General features: G+C 51.9%; 1 protein-coding gene across 1 annotated transcript in view; it reads right to left on the bottom strand.

Annotated features, from left to right (window-relative positions):
- CFAP46 (cilia and flagella associated protein 46) overlaps nt 1–18,412 on the bottom strand; it is a gene marked incomplete at its 5' end in the record, with an annotated part of 68,966 nt that extends 50,554 nt beyond the window's left edge. Inside the window, 8 exons of the mRNA XM_032423020.1 lie at nt 4,747–4,909; nt 5,275–5,406; nt 13,561–13,727; nt 13,946–14,053; nt 14,659–14,808; nt 15,169–15,334; nt 16,619–16,831; nt 18,149–18,412. Coding sequence (XP_032278911.1) covers nt 4,747–4,909; nt 5,275–5,406; nt 13,561–13,727; nt 13,946–14,053; nt 14,659–14,808; nt 15,169–15,334; nt 16,619–16,831; nt 18,149–18,412 — 1,363 coding nt within the window. The remainder of the gene's footprint in view (nt 1–4,746; nt 4,910–5,274; nt 5,407–13,560; nt 13,728–13,945; nt 14,054–14,658; nt 14,809–15,168; nt 15,335–16,618; nt 16,832–18,148) is intronic.
- Nucleotides 18,413–18,482: the final 70 nt, after the last annotated feature.

Below are 18,482 nucleotides of genomic sequence, written 5' to 3' on the forward strand. Positions count from 1 at the left end.
CAGGAGAAATGGCCAAAATCTTGAAATATGCACATTGCCTAAGCTGACTCAACAAGAAATGGAAAATCTTAACAAACGTTGAGTAGAGACTGAATCAATAATCAGAAACCGTCCAATAAAGAAAAGTCCTGGACCCAATGGCTCATGGGTGGATTCTACCAAACGTCCAAACAATTGACACTAATCCTCTTCAACTCTTCAAAACACCAAAGGGAAAGAAATACTTCCACGCTGATTCTCACACCAGCACTACCTTGATAGCAAATCCAGACAAACACATCACAAGAAAAATCACAGACCAATATCCATTATGAATAGAGATGAGGCAAAAATCCTCAACAAAATTTAGCAAATCAAATCCAACAGTATAGTAAAAATATTATTCACCATGACCACGTGGGGTTCAACCCAGAAATACAAGGGTGGTTGATCACATTAATAAAAGGAAGGAGAAAAACTACATGATCATCTCAACTGATGGAGAAAGGTATTTGACAAAATCCAAAAGTTTTCATCATAAAATCTCAGAAAACTAGGAATAATGGGAACATTTCTCAACACATAAAGTGTATTTATCAAAAACCCACAGCTGACATTGTGCTCAGTGATAAGCAACTGAAGCTCCCTCCTAAGATCAGGAACAAGATGAGGATGCCTGCTTTCACTGCTACTGTTCAATATTCTCCTGGAAATTCCAGCCAGATTTATAGACAAGAAAAAGAATAAAAGGTATCCTAATTGGAAAGAAGAGGTAAAACTCTCTCTATTCACAGATGACATGATCCTATATATAGAAAATCCCAAAGAATCCCCAAGAAAATCATTAGAGCTAATAAATCAATTTAGCAAAGCTGCAGGACATGATGCAATAGTCAGTTGTTTTTCTACGTATCAGCAGTGAACAATCCGGAAAGGAAACCAGGAAAGTGCTGTGGACTTACTTGTGTCCCCTCCCCACCACCAAATTCACATGTAGGAGCCCTCGTCCCCAGCGTGCTGCTATTTAGGGGGTAATTAGGATAGATGAGGCCATGAGGGGGAGGGTCCTCACAAGACGAGACAGCAGAGATCTTGCTCTGTCCCCATACTGCCCCCAGAGGAGGACAGAGCAAGAACGCAGATGGATGCAAGACCCAAGAGGGCCTTCATCAGAACCTGACCATGCTAGTTCCCTGGTCTTGGACTTCCAGACTCCAGAAGAACATGAAACAAATTTCTGTTGGTTAAGTCACCCAGTCACCCAGCATTTTGTTATGGCAGCCAAAGCTGAGACAGAAAGCAATTTATTTCTTTTTTTTTTAATTTTTTTATTGTTATGTTAATCACCATACATTACATCATTAGTTTTAGATATAGTGTTCCATGATTCATTGTTTGTGCATAACACCCAGTGCTCCATGCAGAACGTGCCCTCTTTAATACCCATCACCAGGCTAACCCATCCTCCCACCCCCTCCCCTCTAGAACCCTCAGTTTGTTTTTCAGAGTCCATCGTCTCTCATGGTTCGTCTCCCCCTCCGATTTCCCCCCCTTCATTCTTCCCCTCCTACTATCTTCTTTTTTTTTTTTTTTTTTAGCAATTTCATTTATACTAGCACCTAAAAGAATTAAATACATCCAAAGAGGTGAAAGACGTATCTGCTGAAAACTATGAAAACATTCTTGAAAGAAATTAAGGAAGACCTATATGAATGGAAAAACATCCATGTTCATGGATAGAAAGTCTTAAAAATGTTAAACTGTACACACCACCCAAAGTGATCTACAGATTTAACACAACCCCTCTCAAAATTCCAACACCTTTTTGGAAGAAAAGGAAAAGCCAATCCTCAAATTCATGTGGAATTGTAAGGAGACCCCAAGTAGTCAAAACAATCTCAGAAAGGATTAATAAAGTTGGAAGGCTCACAGTTCCTGACTTCAAAATTTGCCACAAAGCTACAGTAATCAAATCAGTGTGGTCCTGGCATCAAGACAGACATACAGACCAATGGAATAGAAGAGACAGCCCAGAAAAAAACTCTCACATATATGGTGGAATGATTTTTGACAAGGATGCCAAGATCATTCAATGGGAAAAGAACAGTTTTTTCAACAACTGGTGCTGGGGAAACTGGATTTTCACATGCAATGAAATAAAATTGTCCCCCTGCTTTACAGTATATACCAATATTAACTCAAAGGGGGCTAAACATAAGAGCTAAAGCTATAAAACCCTTAGAAGAAAACACTGGAAAAATCCTTCATGACATTGGATTTGGCAATGACTCCATGGATGTGACACCAAAACTTAGGCGAAAAGAAAAAAATGATTGAATTTCATCAAAATTAAGAACTTTTGTGCATCAAAGGATACCAAGGGAGTGAAAAGGGAGTCAAACAAATGCAGAAAAAAATCTGCAAATCTTATGTCTGATAATGATTAATATCCAGAATATACAGAGAACTCTTACAACTCAACAACAAAAAACAAACCAGTTCAAAAATGGACAAGGAACTTGAACAGATGTTTCCCAAAGAAAATATGCAGATAGCTAATAAGCACATGAAAAGATGCTCAATATCATCAGTCATCAGGGAAATGCAAATCAAAACCACAATGAGGTATAGGGGCACCTGGGTGGCTCAGTCAGTTAAGCGTCTGCCTTCGGCTCAGGTCATGATCCCAGGGTTCTGGGATTGAGCCCCGTGGCGGGCTCCCTGCTCAGCGGAGAGTCTGCTTCTCCTTCTCCCTCCCCCTCTGACCCTCTCCCCACTTGTGTGCTTGCTCTCTCTCTCCCTCTCAAATAAATAAAATCTTAAAAAAAAAAAAACCCACCACAATGAGGTACCACTTTATACCTACTGGGATGGGTATAATTTTTTTAATGGGAAATAACAAGAGTTGACAAGGATGTGCTGTGGGAATGTACAATGGTGCAGTTGCTGTGGAAAACAGTTTTGCAATTCTTCCAAAGATTAAACACAGAACTACCATATAACCCAGCAATTCCACTCCTAGGTATATGCCCAAAAGAACCGACATCAGGGACATAGAGATGCTTGTACACCCATGTTCATAGCAGCACTATTCACAACAGTGAAAAGGTTGAAACAATCATGTCCATCAGTAGATGAATGGATAAACACAAAGTGGTCCATCCATACAGTGGAATATTATTCAGTCATAAAAAGGAAGGAAATATTGACACCTACTACAACATGGATGAACCTTGAGGACACTATGCTGAGTGAAATAAGCCAGACATAGAAGGACAAATCCTGTATGATTCCACTTATATGAGGAACCTAGAGCCGTCCCATTCATAGAGACAGAAAGCAGAGCTGTTGTCTAATGGGGTCAGGGGATGATGGGGATGTTGTTGGGGATGATGAAAAAGTTTCAGGTAGAGATACTGGTGATGGTCATACAACATTGTAAATATAATTAAGGTCACTGAATTGTATACTTTCAAATGGTTAAAATGGTAAATATTAAATTATGTATATTTTACCACAGTTTTAAAAAGCAAATTGGCAAAAACTGAACTTTAGGTTAAGTTTTATAAATGTCTAGACCTGGGCTTGGCAAACTTTTTCTGTAGTGCCAGATAGTAAGTACCTGTGGCTTTGTGGGTCACATGGTCTCTGTCACAATTACTCCATTCTGCTGTTGTAGCCAAGCCACAGACAAGCTGTAAATGAACAGGCATGGCTCTGTCCCAATAAAACTTTATTGACAAAAACAGGAGACAGGCTAGATTTGGCTTGTGGGTGGTGGTTTGCCCACCCCTGGCTTAGACTATCAGAGGTCATAAATATCTTAGTAAGAAAATCAGAAGCATCGATCAATTTCTTGTATGAGGCTATGATTTTCAATTTTCTTCTTGCTGTCTCTTGAAAGGCAGTCTCCTGAGCCAGGGACAACCTTGGGAAGGCCCAGCTCTGGAATCAGCATAGAGGGTGGTTCCCCCATCTCGTCCTATCCCCGCCAAACTTCCCATAGCTTGTCTGGCTGCTGGCCTCTGAGGTTTCGCTGGACATGTGGGCTGGACTGAGGGCTCAAGAAGCTCCGTCCATGGGCTCTGTTCTAGACGGTCTGACCACAGACCTCTGTCTGCCAAAGCCTTTGACCTGAGGGCCTTCCTTTCAGAAGGGCCCTGCTGAAAACCGCAGGTTTATAGGTATGAGTGTGGCCTTCCCTGGCAGATAGGAAAGGTGCTGGAAGCTCTGTGGGCAGCCGAGTCCTGGGGCTGGAAATCTCTAGGATGTGCGCAGGACGCACGTGGTCAGCAGGCAGGTGGGGCAGCCCTCACTGACCTCCACACACCCTCTCAAGCTAAGTCTAGGCCCAGCTCTGCCGGCCTCGGGGCCAGGTGGACAGAGGGAGGTAGCCAGAGACAGTCCCTTTACCAAGACCACACGTGCTGGTGTGGGGTGGGCGCGGGGTGGAGTCAGGCCAGGACTTTGGCTCTTCTGTGGTTTTCCTCATCTGTCTGAGTCTACTGTTCTGTTCCTACCTCCTCCATCCTTCCTCTCTCCTGCTGGAGCTTTCTGGGTATGGGTCAGCGTTCTCTAGGAGAGGAGGGAAGGAGAGGAGGGATTTTGCCCAGCTGGGATTTTGGAGATGTCATTGTCCTCCAAGCCCCCCACTCTGCTGGCCTTCATGTTCCTGGTTTCAACTGCTCCATGGGGTCTGTCTTTCCTTGGGATCTTGCCCACCCTTTCTGGAAGAAGCCTGCCCCACTGTGGCCCCACACAGCACACCTGCTTTTTCGCTTCTGTCTTGTTGATGATGCTGATGATCCTCTGTATGACGTTCTTGGCTTTCTTCCTGTTGGCTGCAGAAGACAGGAACGGAAGCCAGGTGTTCCAGTAGTGCCTCACGGCCAGCATCACCAGGGCGCTGCTCCTCGCGATGCCCCCAAACCTGAAAGGGAATTCCTGACCTGGAGAGGTGTAGACATGGATGGACAACACAGCAGCAACATGTGAGGCTTCTGGATTTACAGGGGAGGAGGTGGGGCTGAGTGCACAGAATACCCCATGACATGTGTGCTCCCTCCCTTTGATGGCCACGTGGTGACCCGCTCATGCCCAAGGGGGTGGGGTGGGGTGGGGGGTCACCACAAAGGGTGAGATAGCTCTGGCCATGGGGTCACCAAGGGAGAGCCAGCCTTAGTGACAGTCCCCACTGAGCATCGTGTCCTTCATTTCATGGTCCTGCAGTTGCCATTTATCCCATGTGCAGTATGCACCCCAAACCCACTGGCCACTCAGCACAGGACGGCATACTTGGCGCTCTCTATGAAGGCCTTGGCGGCCACCAGGCGCAGCTGCTTTCTCCCCTTCAGGTTCTCCATGATGCTCCTGCCCTGGATGCAGGTTGTGGTGCTCAGCATCTCCGCCACGAGTTCAGTCTCGACCCTGGAGACAGAGAAGTGCCTCACATGCAGGACGGCTCTTCAGGGGAGACAGGTGCTATGCAGAAAGGTAAACGAGCCCTGGGGGCGTCCACAGCAACCTCATGAAAGGCCCCAAACCACAACTGACTGGCTGAATCCAGTCAACCCACAGGCCCGTGACGCAGAGTCATGGACTGGTGTTTTAAATGACTCACTTATAAAGTGTTTTTGTTGTGCAGCAGCAACGGGTGAGCATCACAAGCCCCTCTGCCCTGCTCCCCCATAGGATGGCCGAGCACCCCCAGGAACAATGGCGCTCCATTCCCTGTACCCCAGTGAGTGTGGTCTCAGAGGGCCTCCACTGTGTGCCGAGAGCCCAGTCCTATACGTTTCTGACTCAAAGCAATGTCAAGAACGCCGTGTGATCCGTTCTCCCTCAGTGTTTACTATCCTAGCCACACTGTGGCTTGTGCACATACAACACCACGTACACTAAGATGTCACCCAGCGCTGGAGGGGAGCAAATCCCTGAAACTCCACTCAGGGGGCACTGGACTTACTCTAGGAGAAATATACTGGTTCCTGGGCAGACTCCCTCCATGGGCCACCTGAGTCTTTATTTTTGAAGTGTCTCTTGATAATAGCTTCTAGTTGGGTCTTACTTATTGTATCCAGTGGGATAACCCCTGCATATTTAACTAGAGTGCTGGTCCATTTACATTTAGTAGATTCATGGATGTGGTTGGGGTTGAATCTTCCATTATTCTTTGCTTTCCTTTCATCCCATATATTGTTTCTTTCCTCCCCTCTTTTGGGTTAATTGAATATTTTTTAGTATTCCATTTTGTCTTCTCTATTGGATTTTTAGTTATACTTTTTTTTTTATCATGTTTTAGGATTTGCTCTAGAGATTACAACATACATCCTTAACTAGCACAGTCTAGCTTGGATTAATGTTCTATCATTTCACAGATGATGTCAGAACTCTGAACAGTATACTTCTATGTACCTCATTCCTATCATTTGTGTTATCATGGTCATGCATTTTACTTCTACATTTATTAATAATCCCACAATTCAATGTACTTTGGTTTTAAACAGGCAAATGTCTTTTAAAGAACTGAAGAACTGAGGGTGAAAGCCTTTTATATTTACTTACACATTCACCACTTTGGGTACTCTCCATGGCTTCTTGGACCAGCTTTCCACCTGCTATCATCTTCCTTTAGCCTGAAGAATTTCTTTTGGCATCTCTTCTAGGAATGGATTATCTTACCTTCAGTTTATCTTAAAACGTCTTGATTTTGCCTTCATTTTCTGAAGGCTATTCTTGGACATGGAATTATAAACAGGTTTTTCTTTTTAACACTTAAAGTGTTAGGCAGTCTGCATTGTTTCTGCTGAGAAGTCTGCAGTTTTAACCTTGCTTTCCTATATGTAATGCATCTGTTTGCCTTCTGACTTCTTTCTAATGATTTCTCATTACCTTTGGTCTGCAGCAATCTGACAACAGTGAAAATAGGTGTGGTTTTCTTTGTGTTTATCCTGCCTGGAGTCATTGAAAGTCTTGGATCTCTGGGTTGATGTTTTTAACTGAATTTGAAAAAATGTAAACTAGTCTATCTTCAAATATGTGTATTTCTGCCTCCCTCTCTTGCCTCTGTCTGAGACTCCCATTACACGTGTTAGGCCACTTGATTATGCCCCACATGTTGCTAAAGTTCTGTTCATTTTGCTTTTCTGTCTTCCCTGCGCTTTTGTTTCAGTACTCTGTTGACCTGCGTTCAGAGTTACTTATCACATTTTCAGTGTTCACACGTTAAGCTCTCCCAGTAATATTTCCAGATACTGGATTTGTCAGTTCTAGAATTTCCACTTAGTTCTTTATTACAGTTTTCATTTCTTTGTTGAAATCCCCCATTTGTATACTAGTTTTTCCACTAAAAATATATTCTTGTATTTAGAATAGTTGTTTTAATTTAAAATTTAAATTTGTGGTCTAATTCCAAAATTTGTGTCATATATGGGTCTGTTGACAGTTTCTATTCTATTTTTTTAAAGATTTATTTATTTTTATTTCAGAGAGAGAGAGAGAAAGTGTGAGCAGGAACAGGGGAGAGGGGCAGAGAGAGACAGACAAGCCCTCCCCCAATTTGGGGCTTGATCCCGGCACCCCGGGATCACGACCTGAGCCAAAAGCAGATGCTTAACCCACTGAGCCACGCAGGCGTCCAACTGTTTCTATTCTATTGACTGTGTTTTCTCCTGGTATGGGAGAACATTTTCTTGTTTTCCCATGTGTCCAGTAATTTTTTATCTTAACGCTGGACACTGTAAGGGCTCTATTGTTGAGAGTATACTGTTGGGAGTGTGGATGATGTTGCCTTCCTTTAAAAGAAGGTTGGGTTTTGTTCTGACAGGCAGTTAATTTACTGGTGGCTCAGCTTATCTTATCAAGATTGGAATGAGGCTTTTTAGGGCAAGTCTACGGTAGCCCTTATAGCCCTGTTCCTAAGGTGTGATCTTTTTGAATGTCTGGCAAGTTCCATGAAGCCTCCCTGACTCTTGTTGGTCAATTCCACCATCTCTTTTTAGCTTAGAGACCACCCCTCAGTGCCTGTGAGCACACACGCTCTGTGCAGTGACCCCCTCTCTCACATCACACCCTGCACACGTCAGCTGCCTCAGCGGCCCCCGGCGTGGATCCCTGTTTCACCCCAGTATGTTTTCTGTCTGGCCTCCACTCCCAGCGCTGGTGTTTGAACAGTCCTCCAGCCCCACCTGGAAGAAAGTAAGGGTGAATGTGGAGACAGCCCATTTTTGATGTTCCCTTCTTGCAAAAATTTCTGCTTTGGACCATCCGTTGTCCAATGCCTGAAAATGATTATTTCATGTATTTTGTTGAGCTTTACAGTTTGGGGTTTTTTTTTCGCAGAACAAGAGTATATTATCCGTTACTGTATCATGGCCAGAAATGTAGAAAAGGAACTTTCAAATTTGTATAAAGACCCAACACTGATGATTATGTTAAATAAAAATGTTGAACAAAGTAGAAATGTCCCAAATATTCGTAGACTACTTCCTTTTAACCTATTTTGTGTCTATTTTAGGGATCCACATGAAATTTCATATTAATGTATATTCCTTTACATTGATAGTGTGAATGTGAAAATTATTCTGGTAATTAAACACTCAGAGGTGAAAATACTTATTGATTAGTAACTGTATTATTTTTCACTAAGAACTAAAAATTATTTTTACTATTTAATATGAAGTGCTATTATAAAATTACTCTGTGACCAATTCCACACTAGAGTTTCTTCATATAACTTGCAAAATGGAAAAATTAGCACAAAAATTTGTAATATGTGTAATTAAAAAAAAAAAGAATCGTCTGCAGTGCATGCCATGTGGCTGAGTGTGACCACGTACCCTGCTTGCCCGGGCACAGGGTCCAATGCTCTGAGGGCCCAGCAAGATCACTACAAAGCGTGGCATCTCTTACAGAGCCAAGGACCACTGCTGTGTGTCTCTCCAGCCGCCTAGCACGGAGTAGCATCCCTAGACACAGCTAGCACCCCGCTGTGGTTGGATGAAGGGCGAGAACCCCAGCCAAAGCCAGGCTAGACGGGCAATTCCACCGCGTGCAGTGACAGTGGTGACCACTAGAGGACAGCGACGTTCTACAAATGTTTTCAAAAGTCAGCCTGGAAATTGGAAATTAAATTTTTATAGAACCTGTATTTCCCTATTACTCTATGTATATATTTATATTTTTATCTTAGTATAAGATTTATCATTCTAAAATAAAACTCAATTTAAGAATCACTGATGAAGAATGGCGAAGCCAGGGCACGTACTTTACCTGCCGCGTCCTCCTGACCGGCCTTCGGCCAGCAGCGAAGGACCTTTTAGTCCGACTACAGGACGAACGCAGCGGCACTCAAGTACCGACTCCCTCCGTAACAATGGCTTCGCAGTTTCTCTTTTCAAGATAACGTGTGAACTGTTATCAAAGTGGCACCTGCACGTGGTCAGGAATAACTACCTCCCACCTGGCTCCCAGTGCTGTTCCCCAGAGGGAATGACTTCTAAATACTCAGCCCGGTCCTCCAGCAGGCATGCGCTTGCCTCTAAAACCCTGGCATCTCACTTGATTCCCAACGTACCGACTTCACACGTCCCCTGGGGGAACTCTTACGATGATCCATGGAAGCTTAAATTACTCAGACCCTCCAACCTACGAATACGGCTGATTACAGCATTGTTTTAATTCCCCTATTTATCATCTTTGTACCTGAAAATACTATGCTAGCTCCAGGTCTTGAGGACCCTGAGCCGGTGACACTTGACTGCTCACCTTCTCGGGCAAGGACGTTATCACATTCTCCTCCCTTCCGGACACGCCCCTCCCCTACTAAAGCGTGTCGTCTGCACTTTCACTTTTGTATTGTCAAAACTGGTAACAGTTAGCTTTTGCTAAGTAATCACAAAGAGGTTTCCTTTGTCAAAATGTTAATCCTAAAACTAAAGTATCAGTGAACACCGTGATAATGTGAATGTTCTTCACTGAGGAGTCAAGCTGTGTATGACTTAATGTGTCTTCTGAAGTTTCCAACTGGCTTTCTCTCCATTGTATTACTTTCCTTTATCACAACACCTTGGGTTGTCTGTCTTCCCTGCCCTTAACTCGCCAGGCCCTCCTCCATCCTGCTCCAGTTTAGACAGGTGGCTCTCTCAGCTAGCAGCGCAGCTTGACAACTTTTCTGGGTTGAATCTATTATTTCCAACATCCCACATTTTTCTCTTTTTTTGGTTTATTCCCTTGTTTTTCTAGAGCATATCCTTCAAGGAACTTTCTAAAAACAGGTGTGTGGGACATATATAATCTAGGTCTCTGTCCATCTAAAAATGGCTTTCCATACCCATAGACTTGACTGATAGTTTGGGTGAATTAGAATTCTAGGCTCAAAATTATTTCCACCTAGAAAGCTCCATTTTTCCTCTACCTTCCAGTGATGGGTTCTCAGAAGCCTGTCGCACTTCTGTCTCCTGCGACCTTGTTGGACCCTCCATCTGTGGTGACTCGACGTGTCCCCGTGGTCTGCACGTGAGGGTCTCTTTGCTCCCCTTGCTGCTCGTTAGTGGCAGGGCCGCTCACGAGGTGGGCCGTGTGCCTGGGGCCTCTCCTCATCACCCCCCACTCAAACTTCTTTCTCAAGAGCACTCTCTGCTCCTTCTGGAGTTCCAAAAGTTAAATGTCCCACGTGTCTTCTGGCTTCTGTCACGCTTTCTGTACGTCTGTCCTTCTTCATCTACTTCCTGCGAGATTTCCTCACTGAATTTATGCTCAAGAGATCTCCGGTCCTTCATTATTCCTTTTCCACGGCAACACTGTGCTTTACCTCTTGAATGCTGCACCTTTCCAGATGTGTTGAGGGGTTCTCTTGACGTCCTCTGATCGCTGTGCCGTCGTGCATCAGAGCAATTCTCCCTATTTAAGGGCGTGGCTAAGACGCTGCTGGGAGCTCTCGGTACGTGGCTTCGGCCCATCTGCTGACGGGCACAGCCTTACGCTGGGTGGCGGAGAGCTGGTGGCGGGTGGCGCACCCCCGACGCCCTGCCCGGGGCCAGACTTCCGGCAGCAGCCAGGTGCTCTGTCCAGGCTGCTGCACATCCCGTCTCAGCACATGGGTGCCGGCGTGGGCTGAGGCCAGCAGCATGCAGCCTCCTTGCAGCCCTCGAGCTGCTTGGCCAGAGACCGCCCCTCTGTCCCCACCCGCTGCACGGTAAGCCTGGGTGGGAAGTCGCAAAGTTACTCTTATTACAGATTGTTGAGAAAAAATAATGTCTAGCCTCAGCACCGTCAAATACACCATCACCAAAACCCGCCCACACTGTTTTGGAGGAAGGGTCACTCATGATGGAAAGCCCCTCAGTGCTGCTGGTGAGAAGCGACAGGCCCCATCATCACCTTTGCTTTCCCAGGGAGCCTTTCTGACGTCCCCACGACTGGGGGACAGTGGGCACGGGCATCGTGGGCAAGGCTGGCAGGCACATGTCCCAAACGCTCAGGTCCTCAGGGGGCTTAGTCAACCGCGTGCCCGTAGATTGCGGCTCCTACCACTTTCCAAGAGCCCTCGCCCTCCGCCCGCCCACCTTTCCTCCGCTCTCGTGGGGAAACCTCATCCAGCTCCACCTCATCCCAACAGATGTTCACGGCTTGGGCACTCTGGAGACCTACGCCTCAGCTTCTGGTGACCCCTGGGCCTCAGAGGCGCAGTCCTGAGCTCCGGGCTCCCTCAGGGGCGGCCCTGTCTTGACGGGTCGTGCAGCCCAGGGTCCTAGGCGTCCACCCTGACTTTGCCTGTGGGGCCACCTTGTCACCTGCTCTGCTATCCGCTAGGTTGGGCCAGTGCCTGCAGCCCCCCAGCTTTACGGCCACGTGTCCGCCCCCTCCCCACCCTGGCCGCCCCCGGAGAGAGCTTCCTGTGCCCCCGTGTGGCCGGAGTTCCTCTTCACGCTGGGTCTCCTGCCTCGACCTGCTACTCCCCCAGGCCAGGCCTCTGCACTAGAGCGTCCCGTCTGAGGCGGGCGGGCCCTGGTGGGCACACACCACTCCAGCCCGGTCACCACGCTGCAGTCACCCGGGGGAAGGGGTATAACGGAAAGTCAGCGGCTGAAGCGCGAGACTCTGTCTTCTGTTCTCGGGGCAGCTGGTGCTCACGTAGGCTCTCAGAACGGGAGCTGCCCCCACGATGTCTGATTCTGGAGGAAGTTATGTAAACTAACCAAATATGAGGGTTCCTAGTCCAATTCAGATGGTTTTCCCAGGACTTTCCAGGAACGGACCTCATTCCTTGGGCCCAGGCCCTCGGAGCCCTCCCGTGGGTGGGGGGCCTCTCCTACTGCCCCGCGGCCTGGGGGCTCCCGTCACCCTGTGCTGCGCCCAAACTTGTGGAGGCGCACTCACAGGGACCATGGCTGACTCTTCTGGAAGTTTCTGGTGTGCTCCATCTGACAGAGTGGGTGCCATGCTCACATCCGAGAGGCAGTGTCCAGTGGTGTCTGGGAACGTGGGCTTGTAGAACCAGACGCCTGGGCCCAGTCCCAGCTCTGCACCTGCCGGCAGGGTGGCCTCAGGCCAGTGGTGTGGCCTCTACCTGCCTCAGTTTCTCCCATCAAAGTGGGAGCCATGGTGCCTACCAGAGAGCGGCTCCTGGGAGTGAACGAGGCCATGCTGCAGAGCCCCTCAGGTGCCCGGTGCCCGTGTGCACCAGCCTCCACCGGCCCCTGCGCTGAGGCCCCGGCCACGGGCCGGTCGGGGTGTGAAGACACCGCAGGTGGCATTCACCTGTTGGCCCCCAAACTCACACCGGGCGTGTCTGACGCAGGCTGCGGAGCTGCCGCCGAGACATGGCGGAGGCGTCCCCGTCCCCGTCCCCGGGAGTCGGCGTGAGAGACAGACCACCCCCAGCTCCCGATCACGCTGCTGCAGCCTGAGACGGGGCCGCGGCCCGAGGCTGGCGTCACGGGGCTGGCAGGCACACCTGGGCTCTGGCCTCGGACAACCAGACCTGCTGTTTGGCCACCGTGAACGTCTTCATACCCTCAGGTCGGTGATTTCGTTGTTTTCAGGAAATAACCCGAAAAGAACCTCAAGGGAGACTGTCTTTACCTCAGAAACATTTACAACAGCCACAGATGTGGAACAGCCTCACACTCACCAGCATCACCGTGGCCTGTGGGGAGCGGGGAGCGGGCAGCGACCCTGAATGTACGTGGCCTGGTCACAGTTCCCGGAATCAAAGCTCTGGGTCCCTCGGGAACGGCAGACGGCCGATCCGGGAGCCCCCTTTCCGCCTCCGTGCCTGTCCCGTCACAGCCGGGGAGGCTGGTGAGGCCTCGGGGCCCTGGACACAGCTCTCGGGGGCCATGGCCGCTGAGGCCGTCCTGGCTGGCAGAGCTGGCAGGCGGAGGCGGTGTGGACGCACGGGCGAGGCTGCGAAACTGGCTGGGCTGAGCCGGGGCCTGGTGGGGGCTGGCGCTCGCGCTGTGACCTCTGCCTGCCCTGTTCCTCGGCGCTGCACACGTGTGACCCGAACCCCCACGTACCCCTCCTGACCTCTGGGGAATCGTCGGGACCCCAGGAGTCCGGTGCTAGGAGGCTACTTACGGGCTACACATCCTCAGGTACCGAATGCCCGTCTGGATGGCCTTCTGAGAGCAGAGCATGGTGACCTCGTAGTCGTGGGCCGCGTGCGCAAAGTGGGTCAGCCGCATGAGGGTCTGCAGCTCCACCAGGGGGTCCGACCAGCTGCACTCGGAAGCCATCTTCACCAACTTCCGGGGGGGAGAAGGGGCGTCTGTGAGCGCGGAGAAGGCACACGGGGAAGCTGCCACGTGGCATCAAACTCAGGTGCCCTGCAGGACGCAGCTGAGCGCTGTGACGAGGATGGGGTCGCTCCACAGGGCGCCAAGTCCGCCCCCTCAGGCAAGGCCCCCCGACCCTGGCTCCGTGTCAGGTTCCAACGAGCAGCCTCAGGTCAGGGGACGCATACCTGGGCCAAGGGGGGCACGGTGAAGTCCATGAGGCCCAGCCCATTGCTGGAGTACATCTCCAGAGCGACGAGGACCCGCGTCACTGAGTTGACGTCCTCGTTGGGACTCTAGGGGAAGGGAGCGAGAGCGTCCATCAGCCCAGAGTGCCCGGACGTGCCAGGACACGTCAGCATAGTGGCGACCACCAGAGCCACTGCGGGGTCTCTCCAAGATCCCTTTCCAGGCAGGAGGGCTGGCGGCTGGGCTGGCCGGTGCGATGGGGCTGCACTCCCGCAGCCCAGGTGCCCGCTCTGACTGCCCACCGACTCAGAACCCACGTCTGTGGGAGCAGAGGCTGTGGACCCTGACCCTCTCCACTCCGGGTCCCTGCTCGGCCCCCAGCCCCACCCCCACAGCCTCAGGTTCCCAGCTCAGGGGGCTCCCTCCGGCCTGAGAGCACCTCCACATAAGGCCACAGGACTAAGGAGAGGATGCTGCGGCCGGGGCGGTGACCTCACTGGGGACAGACTTTCCGGGAGGGCAAGCGCCGCCCTGCAGGAGGAGGGAGCGCTCCCCGGTGCACACCGCTGCCCAGGTTGGCGAGGCCCCAGGCGGGAGACAAGGGAAGATTTCAGCAGGAGGCGCCTGCCCCGCACGTCCGGGCACATGGGACGAGCCTCCCCAAGCCCCCGGGCACTCCCAGACGCTGGCTAGCACCCCGGGGTACGGGCACCTGCTCGTCCACGCCCAGCCGCGGCCCAATCTGCTGCTGCAGCAGCTGCTTGGCCTTCACCCAGGTGGCGATGAGCTGCTGCCGGGCGCTGGTGGGCACCGCCTCCTTGTGCTCAGTCCCGTCCGTCAGGCTCAGGGCAAACTCGCAGACCTAAAGCACACAGGTCCTTGCTCTTATGAACTGAATTTTACAGGGAAACCTGAGCCGAGACCCAAATGATTAAGAATCAGTGGACATGGCTCCTGGCCAGACCACATCGGTGGTTTAAGCAGGCTCCAGCCCTGAGGCCGGGGGCCCGACCCCCACCTACAGCCGGTGACCCGCAGCCTCCCCGAGAACGTCCAGGGCTCTCCTGTTTCCTTATTTTTAGAGAACTGCATGTTTCCCACCCCTCCTTGCCCTGCACCCCGTTTCCTGGCCGTGGAAATCCCACCTCCTAACTGGTCTGCCATCTGTCGCCTCTGCTAATTGAGTGAGGGTCTCCCGGCCTCGCGCGGGGTGGGGTCATACCTCCACCGCAGTCCTGACTTCAGAGCTGGCCACCGAGTCCAGTGGTATGTGAAACAGGTTCAAGCGCACGGGTCTTTTGGATTTTTCTGGCACTTGGGCCGGAATCCAGTTAAGAATCAAGCCTCGAGCCAACGCATTGCAGAGCATCACCAACGTGGTGGGGTCTCTGGAAAGCAACGCACCGGTGGTGAGAACACAGTCACATGCACAGACTCAAGCAGAGGCAGACGCGCGGACCTCAGGAGTCCCGGCTCCCGTCTTGCTGGGACGAAAACACACAGACGCCCGTGGTTCCGGCCCCGGTTCATGCAGCTGTTCTCAGACCGTCCAGGGGACACTGGCTGTGATGAGGGCCGCACTGGGGACGCTTCAGTCCCCCGCCACAGGTGGCCTTCACACAGAGGGCACCCCCAGCCACCCCGTGCCAGGTGGGCAGGCTCCTCAGGGCGTCGCTGGGGGCTGGACAGAGAGGCCCTCCTGGCCTCTGTGCCCGCTCTGGGGCATCTGCCCGTCTGGCCTGACTCATGCCTCAGGCTTGCCCATGGGTCGGTAAAAATGGTCGAAAATGGTCTCCATGTGTCAAGAATCAGGGACTCAAAGTCTGATCCCCATCCACAATGGCAATTTGCAGGGGAGCTGCCAGGGGGAGACGCTGGTGTCCACGGGGTCCCGGCAGGCGCTCAAGTCAGCGGGGTGTCCATGGGGCCTGCTGAGCAGTTCTGGATCTCGTGGTCCATTTTTGTTGTTCGTCACTTAAAAAATCCACACACGCATTGCTACATTCCGACCCATTGTGACATCTCTACCTCAGTATCTGATGCAAAAATCTAAAATCTTATTGCTCAGACTAAAAGCCAAACCAACAACAACAAAGGAGAGTTCTGAAATGTTATCCTTGTCAGGCAAACTTTAACCCGACTTGATGGTTTCAAATGTTTAATTTTAGCTCAAAGGCTCACATCCACCTGGATAAGCAAGCACAGACGCAGATTTTCAACCCTCTCCAAAACGAAAGTGAGATTCGTAGATGGGGTTGCTCTTTCCTTCCATTTTCCCAAGGGACTTGGGTCTCAGCAAACAGTCCTTAAAATCCTTCTGTCTGGAACAGAGTGAGGCCGGCAGGAATCTGTGCGGGGCGCTGCGGGGGCTGAGGGAGGCTGCGTGCGGGCGAGGGCGAGCGTCTGCTTGGGGATGCTTGAGCAGCCCTCCCTGCATCCCCACAGGTTTCCCCGCGTCCCTGTCACCACCACACACCAGCCAACAGTGGCCCAGCCATTCAGCGGAAGGAGGACGGTGGGGGGGGGGGGGGGGGGTCCCAGGGCAGCACCCCCACAGCGGACCCTCGTGCGACCCCACAGTTCCCAGGCCTGAATCGAGGTCTCTCGGGGCATCAGGATAGAGCCAGCCCGGGAGGCCAGGAGTGCACGCAGTGCCCGCCAGCCACACCTACCCGCTGTGGCCCGTGGCCTTGACGATGCTCAGCAGGTGCTCCAGGGTGTCCACAAGCTCCTTCTGCCGCCCGGCCACGATGAGGTGGTGGTTGTGGTTCAGGACGTAGACCACGGCGTTCTGCACGATCCAGCCCTCCTGGATCTCCTGTCCGATCTCGGCGGACCGCAACCAGCTGTGCATGGCGCTCTGCGACAGACTCTCGATCCAGGTCCTGCGCCACAACGCACCCCGTCAGGCTCTTCCTTTGGAACAGGACCTTTCTCAAACGGCCAGCATGACATCTGCCGATGGCCCAGCTGTCTGCGGCGTCTGGGGTCAGAAAGGTGCCCCTGCTGGGGCTGCCTGCTGGACCCACCGCGTTCCCTCCTGGGGCCCAGCTCTGCCCGGCATCCCGTCCCCCAGCTGGACGTCCTCCCTCGGCACTGAGTTCCGCACACGCAGATCACACCCTCCCACTCTGTGCCTGGCCCGCAAACCTCCCTCCGGGCCCCCGGCTGCTGGCCGCCTGTCCCCTCTGTGGCCTCACCCTCGCCCCCGCAGGGCGGCCCGTTCTCTTGGACCCATGTTCCCAACACCTTTTCGGTAAAGGGCCAAACAGCAAGTATTCTAGGCTTTGTGAGCCACGGGTAGTCTCTGCGGCACATTTTTCTCCTTTTTATTTTACAAATTTTTAATATGTCAAAACCACTCTTAGCGCGTGGGCCGCCCAGAAGCATCAGTGGGTCAGGTGTGGCCTGGCCTGTGGTTAACTGAGCCTCTGCCACTGCAGGCAGGGCCCCAACAGGCCTGGCATGCCCCGCCACGTGGCGGCAGGCTCCCGGGGCAGAGGCCCGGGCTGTGCTCCGTGCGACGCTCTGAGGACTGAGGCAAAGACACCCGTCCACGTAACAAACACCGAGACAAACGTTACGTGCGCTAAACCAACGTGCCACCCTCCATGGGAGCGGGCGGCGGCCAAGAGCCTGTTGACTGGTGGAACCGACAGGGAAAGCGGCTCACCGCCCCCCTTAACGAGTGAGCAGTTGGGAGGGTCGATGGTTCCTGTGAGATGTATGGGTAGCCACTCGTTACCACGTTCTCTTTTAAAAACACTTAGTTTTAGATCAAAGACGACTAAAACCCATCACGTTAACACCGCTCCTCGAACTCGTGCCTGTTTCTGTGGTGGTTCATGTGGCACGTCTTCTGGGTGGTCCTACACAGAGTGCTCCTTCCCATCCACACTCAGGATGACGGAGGCCCAGACACGTGGGCCGGTCCCGTGGGGAGAACGGACCACGGCCCCTCCTGTGAGCAGAGCCGCCCCTCCTCCACACTCCCGCCACGAAGACCGTCCCCTGCTCTCCTGTTCTAATAACACACTAACTGGGAGGACCCACGTGTGTCACACGCAACGCCAGCCACACACGTGGTCCGGGCGCAGCCACCCCGGGTCTGTGCCCTGACGCCCCGGCCACCCAGCCCGCACTCCGTGGACAAGCCGGGCCCGCAGCTGCTGGGGACGCCCGGGCCCTGTCAGGCCACCTACTGGTACGTGATCCACTGCGCGCTGTCCTCCGGGGACTCGACCGTGTAGCCGGCCGAGTGCTGGCTCAGGTCCTCCGGCGGGTGCGGATGGTTATTTAGGTCCACACCTTCTGAGCGCAGCAACTGGACAGTGGCCTGCAGAGGAAGTATGCGGCAGGAGCGGTCAGGGGCGTGGGCAGACCCTGTGCTGAACCCCACGGTCGTCTCAGAGTGTCCTCCCTGCCCCGCACCTGCCCCATAAACACTCAGGAAGAGAAGGCCCGTTCTAAGGGCACAGTCCCGCTCACGCCATTGCTCGGACACAGTCCCTTCTGGGCATCTGTCCCCCGCCCCCC

This window comes from Phoca vitulina, unplaced genomic scaffold (genome assembly GCF_004348235.1).
Source record: "Phoca vitulina isolate PV1807 unplaced genomic scaffold, GSC_HSeal_1.0 scaffold28, whole genome shotgun sequence".
In the NCBI taxonomy this organism is placed as follows: Eukaryota; Metazoa; Chordata; class Mammalia; order Carnivora; family Phocidae; genus Phoca; species Phoca vitulina.